Source organism: Brassica napus, chromosome C2 (assembly GCF_020379485.1).
Source record: "Brassica napus cultivar Da-Ae chromosome C2, Da-Ae, whole genome shotgun sequence".
Classification (NCBI taxonomy): domain Eukaryota; kingdom Viridiplantae; phylum Streptophyta; class Magnoliopsida; order Brassicales; family Brassicaceae; genus Brassica; species Brassica napus.
The window spans coordinates 47,661,078-47,670,061 of NC_063445.1; the positions used below are offsets into that span (position 1 = coordinate 47,661,078).

At 35.2% G+C, this 8,984-nt stretch overlaps 1 protein-coding gene across 1 annotated transcript; it reads left to right on the top strand.

The window, feature by feature from the left end:
- Positions 1–6,895: 6,895 nt before the first annotated feature.
- On the top strand, positions 6,896–7,712 carry LOC106396110 (defensin-like protein 1). The gene is made up of 2 exons (XM_013836416.3): positions 6,896–7,035; positions 7,320–7,712. The coding sequence occupies exons 1-2, from the start codon at positions 6,972–6,974 to the stop codon at positions 7,487–7,489; spliced, it is 234 nt and encodes a 77-aa protein (XP_013691870.2). The 5' UTR covers positions 6,896–6,971; the 3' UTR covers positions 7,490–7,712.
- Positions 7,713–8,984: the final 1,272 nt, after the last annotated feature.

Genomic DNA, 8,984 nt, shown 5'->3' on the forward strand with positions numbered 1-8,984 from the left:
AGCAGTTCTTGAAGTAGAGAAGAACTTTTCCAAGAATGCTTTCTTGCAGTCATCCCAGGTGGTGATAGAGTCGATGGGTAGAGACTTCTCCCACTGACGTAGGGAATAGCTTGAGCTTTAAGGCATCCTCAGACACACCATTGGTTTTTGACAACCCACAGTAGCTGTCGAACTTGTCCAAGTGATCAAATGGGTCCTCCAAAGCCAAGCCATGATACTTGTTGTTCTCAATCACGTTGAGGAGTCCTGATTTGATCTCAAAGTTGTTAGCTGCCACAGTCGGTGCTCGGATTTCCAGTCTATGACCATGAATGTTGGGGCGGTCATAAGTGCCAATGGGTCGAGATGCTCGCTGTGGGTGTTGTGAAACGTTGTGGAACGTTGTTGGCTCCATTGGCGTTCGCATCATCTTGAGGTTGGTCTCCCATATTAATATCCAATCTCTGCAAGTAAGGCTGTTGCTCTTCTTCTCTTCTCTTTCTAGCACACTCTCTCTCTATAGCTCTGATGTCTGCAACTCTGGGAACTAGGTTTGATGGACCCCTGCTCCTCAAGTTCATACACCTGAAAGTAAAAGGGAGGTGAAGAAGGAGAATCAGTAACAAGAGAAAAAAATAAAAATGACTTAGTCTCAAGCAAGTGACTAAATCTCAATGTTCAAATCTACTCAGAATTTGGCAACGACACCAATTTGATGTTAAGAGTTTTCAAGGCTCCTAAGACAAATGATGTAGTATAAAAGATTGTCGAACCAATTCTAAGGGATTTCAAAGCACTGAGAATGCAAGCACTCACTTAATCTAAGTGCAACCGGTGATTTAAAAGATTTCTAAACTAATGACTAATGCTAATGCAGTTGCAGAATAATAAAAGCGATAAATGAAGTAACTTTCTTAACTAAGGGAAAAAAGAACTCATGGGCATAGGGATTAGACCTTGGGTGATCAAGTTTCGAACTAAGGATGGCAAACGATCAATCAAACTATCAACCTTAAGCTTAGACACAGTTCTAAACAAGCTCTATGTCTAGATGAATGTTCATTTACTAACACATTTCAAACATCAAATGTCTTTGGTTGAATAATATGAATGCAATCATTACTAACAAGTCAAATGGCTATCTTAGCATCTCTAACAACAAATGTCTTTGGCAAAGTATGCTAAAAGCTTAGAAGAGTTGTCTCAGGCATTTCATCAAACACCTTTTGGGTGGAAAATGCCTAAAGATCAGCTTTTGAGATGCCAACTCAGAAGATGCATTATGAATACTCTACTAGCAAGGACTAAGAATGATCTACACTAAAACATCCTAGCTCTAACCTAATCACCCTTAATCTCCCTAACCCATGAATTCAAAAGGTGATTACTCACTAATCTCAATTATTCCTCTTAAACCCATATTGGATTTCAGATTAATCATGTAGAGAAATACAGAGAATCGATATGAAAACAACAGGATTGCAATAACAAAATGATCAATTGAATCAAAGAGATAAACTTTCTAAGAGGTTTTTGGTGGTTTTTCTTAAGATCAAAGATAATCAGCCTCCAATGGCTTACAAAAGGTACTTAAACATAGGTTTAGAAAGTGTAAAAAATGTGCATAACAAATGACCAAAAGGCCCTTGATTAATCATAAGTTCGACCAAATAATTGAAGCGCAGCGACCTCGGCACGTCGCTCCAAGAGGTCGCTCCCAGCTCGTTTTCGACACAAACCCGAGCGACCTCTGGGTGTCGCTGTGGTGAGGTCGCTCTGGAGCTGGAGCGATTTCGCCTTGTCGCTCTAGGAGGTCGCTCCGAAACGAAAATAGCGAGCGACCTCGTGTTGTCGCTCTGGTAAGGTCGCTCTGAGAGGTAGGGCACAACGAGTTCATGGCGTCCCTCCGGTAGGGTCGCTCCCATGCACTGCTCGTCCAATGATCACCTTTATCACCTCTTTTGAGCTCCAAACACACCCAAATGTCTACAAGAACTCCATGTGGTACTCCAATACCTAATAAAGACTCATGCATGCAAAATGCAACCTAAACATGGCTAAATCCTAGTATATATGATCAAAATGCACATAGGTTAGTGGATAACACAATGGAAATATGCAAGATATCAACTCCCCCAAACTTGTTCTTTTACTTGTCCACAAGTGAACTTTCTAGAACTCATAGGGAGAGAGGTTTGAAGGTGGGAGCTCATAGCCAAAAGAAACACATCTAGCACTCAATTCAGCATCAGCACACTCTCTTATTATACTCTAGCTTCTCTAGGCCTATCTGAACTCCTTTTTGCCCTTACAATCATCATCAAGCATCCACACATTCAAATCAACCAACTCTCACATTCATTAATCAATAAACATCAGGTGAATTCTTGCAAATGGTCAATTGGAACAAATCATTTGGTTAGGTAAGGGAAGAATTTTTTATTATTCGAGTGAGTCAAGAGGTTCGAGATACATGATCTTTAAGGTGGTTCACTCTCAAGACAAGTAGCCTTGACATTGCACATAATATATCTAAGAAAGAGATCAACTCATGCATACAATGCTCAATCTCCATTGTTCTACCCTTTTCCCAAACATACAAGTTACACAATCATTTCCCAATGTCAAACCCAACTCACATCTCTCACCAAAAGATCCTAAGAACATTTTTCACATAAAACTCTTTCTCTTTGAAATCTACAAGGGATTTTTTTTTCTCTTTTGTTTTTTTTTTTTAATATCAAAAACATTTCTTAGCTCCTAACAACTTTGCTAGCCCCCTTTTTATTTTCTTTTTCTCTTTTTTTTTCTTATATATTTTTTGGGGCCAAGACTTTTCATAAACTTGAGCTAGATGTTTATCTACTTATCACAATAAAACTATTCACTTAAACACAAAGAGTCTAATCTTTTCCTTCAAACTTTTCATGCTCCCAAATCATAATCACATCACTCACGCCCACCTATAGCTAGACAATAGAGTGCCTAATCTAGCAAGAATGAAGATCAAGCATTGTCGTTCCCGATACTCTCAACATTATGCACATGTAAGACTTTCCGAAAAATACCTCACTCATCAAACAATGAAAGCTTAAAAGGAGGAAAGGGTTTTGGGAGTGGTCTACCACTCGAGTTTGTCAAAAAGATTGGCGTAAAGATGTGAAAACTCAAGTGTGTATAGCCATGACTCAGTACACAAGGGACCATGAGCAAGAAGCATTAAGTTCGTTCAGTTCAAATAAGGTTGTAGTTGGCTTCAAAGATTGAGTTTCAGCAACTAATGAGATTCAGAAAGAGTTTTCAAGGCTCGAAACATACAAGGCTTTTTAAGAGATGCAATAGTATCTTCAGGTTTAAATTCGAATTTCCTAAATCAAGTGAAAATGATATAACTAAACCGGTAACCACTTTGTTTGGTTAGGATAGTTTGGTTTTGATATGTTACTATTGGAATATAAATGTATTATTGTTTGGTTTTGGGTTAAGAAGTTTGATTCGGTTCGGTTTAGATATCAGTGTCTATATTCATCTTTCTCTCACTAATAAAAGTAACTTTGGCAATGTTGGTGGTACCTAATGGTGACGAAATCGAAGGTCTATGAGATACAAGATTTCGAAGAGGAAACATGTTCTTGATGTGGCGGTCCTACAGTCTAGAGTTCATGTAGATGACAACAGAGACTAGCCTGAGAAAACCATGGGAGAGATTATCGCTTCTCTTCTCGTGGGATAACATTTTTTTAAGTCAGCTTAGCCAATAAACAAAACCACCGATAGCTGATACATAACTTTCCTTCTTTTCCTAATCTTTTTTTATCTATGTAGCGGTCATTTTTTTTTTAATCTCTTGTTCCTTATCTTCGGAAAGTAAATTCTCTTTAAAGTTTCTTCATCTTTCTCTCGTATTTTTGTCTGTCCTAATCACGCATCCTCTTCTCTTTTAATTTGTTCATCGTAATCTTTACAAGAGAATTGCATTTCTATTTGATGAAGATTAGAATGTGGAAGTTACTGAAGAACAGCCTGATCTTGATGCTACAGTAATTCTAGTATCTTCTAGAGTTGAAGGGGTTTTGTTTTATTTGGTTTTTAGGTAAGATATTTATTTTGGTTTTGATTTTATTAAACATATATGAATGATTATTTAAATTTGGAATTAAATTAATTTTAGTTTATGTATTCAATTATAATTTTTTTTTTAAAGTCCAAAAAGATCAATAGTCCTTTCGGACCAGACATGGCATTGAAATATAGGCCCAAAATTTTTACGGGCCAAACCGGCCTTAGATAGCAATGAACTTTGCGAGTTTTTTGTCGGTTATGGGCCAGTCCGATTGACACCCCTAAATATAAGTCGGTAACACAAAGACATCGTCCACGTGTTTAGCTTTACTGTGATGTTTAACTATAGTCCACACATTCAACAATGATAAGTCCATTTTGTTGACAACTCGAGCAGGCGGACAAGGTCTGAATCTATAACCATAGATTGATCGGGAAGCTGAAGATTGATGCCATTATATTGGTCAAATAAAACCAGTTAGTATCTTCAGGTTTAAATTCTATATTCCTAAATCAAAGTTAAAATGAGATAACTAAACCGGTAACCACTTGGTTTGGTTATGATAGTTTGGTTTTGATATATTACAATTGGAATGTAAACGTATTATTGTTTGGTTTTCGGTTAAGAAGTTTGATTCGGTTCAGTTTAGATGTCAGTGTATATATTCATCTTGCTCTCACTAATAATAGTAACTTTGGCAAATGTTGGTGGTACAGAATGGTGACGAAATCGAAGGCTTATAAGATACAATATTCCAAAGAGGAAACATGTTCTTAATGAAGCGGTTATACAGTATGGAGTTCATGTAGATGACGACAAAGATTAGCCTCAGAAAACCATGGGAGAGATTATTACTTCTCTTCTCACGGGATAACATTTTTCAAGTCAATTTAGCCAATAAACAAAAATATTTTTATTGGATGCAAAAAATGTGCAACATTTATTTACAGTCTTAGTTTAAAAGATAAATCTATAGATATTTTGTCCAAAACCTATTTATAGTTATATATCTTTTACATATGTAAATTGAAACCCAAAACTTTGTTTTCGGAGCATTTCCAACCAGTGCCGGCCATGACCTAAAATTGTGGAAGCTGGGATTTTAAGCATCAAAATACGTTAAATATTTAAGAGGATCAAAATAGGTTGTGTTTCTAATTTGTTAGGTCAAAGGTGCATAGTTCAAAACTCTGGGGGAGCAAATTTATTTTTCTTTAAGATGTACTTTTTATTGGGATGTGCATGTTTCCAACCGACTTCATTTTACTCTCTAGAACAGAGTTTGAAAATAGATTTACTTTATGAATATAACAATGTATTTTTTTTAGTACACTATTTTCTACTACAGAATAGAATAGGATTAGAGTAAAACTTATTCTATTATAGAGATATTCTATTTTAAAAGAAAAATGAAATTTACATTTAAATTGCTCTCAAATTTTCCAAAAAGAAAATACTATCTTCTCAGATTGATATACACTTTTTAGGCGAGAGAAGAGAAATGAATCTGAGTAGAATTTGTCTTAAATTTTCAAAAAAAAAATTGTAACAATTTTATTTTGTCAACGCTTTAAAATTGACAATGGAACCCGGTAAAAGCGTATTAGTTATGTGAAATCAAAAGAGTAAATGAAAATCTTGGGGCTTAAACCTTTTTTAAATTTTAAATTTCTTAAGGTTTGAATTTTTATTTTAAGTATTATGCGATTTTGCTTGAAAATCTTGTACATGATAAAGAGAAAATAAATCAGGTTTTTGTCTGCCACTTCCCCATAAGAAAAAAATAAAAGTAAGTGCACTACTTTCTTCTAGCTTAACCAAATGCATTTCTATTATTTCATAGATTTTTTTTTTTGAATTCTTAATCCTGTTTATCGTTCATATAACTAGTTTTATTTACAAATTCACACAACTAGTAACAAGGATAAACATTTAATATAATACTAAATAATTGGGGTTTTAGCTAAACAGAGTGTGTAAAATACCAAATTTTACGTTTACACCACCTGTAATTTTTTTTATTTTGGTACGAAAATAGATACATTGTTTTACTAATTCACTTAATGGTTTTACAATTAACGGACTCTTGGTTTATTTACGTTTTTCATGTGGCGACTCTCATATTTGTGGACCATACATTATCTGAATAACTCAATTATTTACTTAATTTATAAGGTTTTTTCATTTTTAATTCTGAAATAAATACTTGTTTTATTGATTTCGAAAATGACTTCTCCAAACGTATAGATATCTCTGCGTGTCTTGTCAATTCCAAAAGGAGCAAATTTTTATTTATTACAGTGTCGGCAGAGCAAATAAATCGACAAAATTACAAAACGAAGAAAATGTGAATAAAGCAGGAAAAGAGAAAAGAAAAAAACGTCAAATCGTCGTCACACCACTGTGGCAGAAATCAATAGGAATATCGAATTTAATAATGTCCTTCAAAAAGATACTTTAAAAAAATTATTCAAAAAAAATCTCTTAGATATTAAAAAGTTCAACAATGAGATATAATAATCAATAATTTTGATGGTTTCTATAGCATTATATATCTATATTTTCCTTGAAAATAAAAAACTTTATTATAAAGAAGATTTTATTTTAAAGTAAGCCTCTGTCATAGAGGATTTCCATGTTTAGGAACAGATATAGAAAATGTTTTCCATCTCAAAATATAGAGACATAAATAATATTTTCAATATTTTTTTTCAAAAAATAAAGAAACTTTATTATATAAACATTTATTGGAACAAATCTACTTTTATAATATAAGTTTTCTATTTAAAAAAAAAATATAGATATAGGTTAGAAATATTGTTATACTGCTTTGTCCTTTATATAGTGCCATCTTCTTCATTAGCTGCCTACACACTTAACATTTGTTGCCTTCCAATCTACCTCTGAAATTTTCTTTCTCACTCTCAAAATGAAGCTTTCGATGCGTTTGATCTCAGCTGTTCTCCTCTTGTTCATGATATTCGTTGCTACAGGTTCATTACTTTCATAATTTAATATCTAACTATAAACATATGTATGAAAATATATACAATCATTTACAATATATCAATAACATAACATACTTTTGCATATATATGGATCTATATAATATATATATATTTCATGTTTCAAGCGAATGTTCTTGTGAATGCTCATAGAAAAAGTTGGTTTGTGTCGTTTATCCTTCCTACATGATTTCAATTATTAAAAACTATTTAGCAAAATTAAATACTTATGGTCTAAACAAAGTGTTTGTATTGGTGTTGATTTTGTCTAGGGATGGGTCCAGTATCAGTGGAGGCACGCACATGTGAGTCACAGAGCCATAGGTTCAAGGGTCCATGCGTGAGCGACAATAACTGCGCAAACGTGTGCCACAACGAAGGTTTTGGCGGAGGCAAATGCCGTGGACTTCGTCGTCGGTGCTTCTGCACCAGACATTGCTGATTCATTGAACCTCATAAATCATCAAAATCATCGATCCATTGTCTTGTGTTTTCTTCTTTCTTATCTAAATCTTCAGTAAAGTACCATGTCGTACGGTACGCGTGTGTTTGTCTTTAGGTTGTTCTCGAATAAGTCTTTTGTGTCTTTACAGTTTTAAGGTAATGTTATATTCTAAATGATGGTAACTGGGGATTTGATAATATAAACATGACTAAAGTTAAAATGTGGTACTATATAACTGCAATTTATGTGTGTGTGGGATAAATGATAGTTTCCATTGAATAAGTGGTGTGAAATCATATTTGATTGAGGAAAAATATTTTGGGATTTCACTAGATAAAATATTAAAAATCTCGGTTTCTATTTTTCTGAACCTGAAAAATCATAGATCAAACCAGAAAAAGTATATTAAACACAAAAAGTTAAATATCCCAGTCAACGTTAACTTTATTGTATGCATGTACTCAATCCATGTCTATGTATAGTCAGTCATAGTCTATGCTCTTTAGAAAGGAAGAAATTTGAGATCACACTCTTCTATTTCCACTAGCCAGTGCATGTTATTGTGAAGGAGATTCAACTTCTTTTAAGAGCAAAGTTCTTGGAACTCGATAAGAAAACTTATAAAATGCTGACTATCTCTACCTCAAGCAACTATAATTATGAAAGCTATCTCTCAAATTGGTTTTGACGCCGGTGGAAGTTCCCTAGTGGATAAATTGAAGGTTTGTGGTTGGATTCTATTGTTGGTTTCTTGGGGATCGTCTTGAGGAAGCTGTAGGAGCCGAGATAGTAAGGTTTGAGGGTGGCCCGAACATCGGCAGTGTAACGGCCCGGTTCCTGGCCCATAAATTTATTTAGGAATATGGGCTTCTCTACGGCCCATTTGGCAAAGACCTAGGGTTTTCCCTTCCCCTTCTTATAAAAAGAGATGCAGCCTCCCTTTTCTCTCATTCTGAAACTTGAGCGAAGCTCTGCAGAGATTTAGAGAGACTAGGAAACCCTAGCCGTCAAGCTTCTCTTTTCCTTTTCTCTCTTCTTCTCTCAAGCCTCTCTCTCTCTCCCCCCTGTGCCGTCTCTCTCTCTCTCCTTCTCTCTCTCTCCCTCCTCCTCGCCGGTACCGTGTGGTGGTGGTGGTTGCAGCCGATTGGTGGTGGTGGTCAGATCTCGCAGCTCTCTTGTTTCCTTGTTCCAGATCTGTTCAGATCTCCTCTCCCTTATCTCTTGTTTCCAGATCCGGATCCAGATCTAGGCTAAGGTGGAGTGTCTCGAACCCAACCTTCTTTCATGATTCTGTATACTCCTTTATGTTGGAGTTAGGTTTGATTTGACCCTGATTGGGAGTTAGGTTGATAGGACATGGTATTGCTAGGATGATAGATGAACGGATCATGATGCATAAGAACCCTCATACTGATAAATGGGACTCGATGAACTGAATTGAATGGTTGTGGTGATGATTGATTGGTAGTTGATTCTTGTATGTTTGGATGTG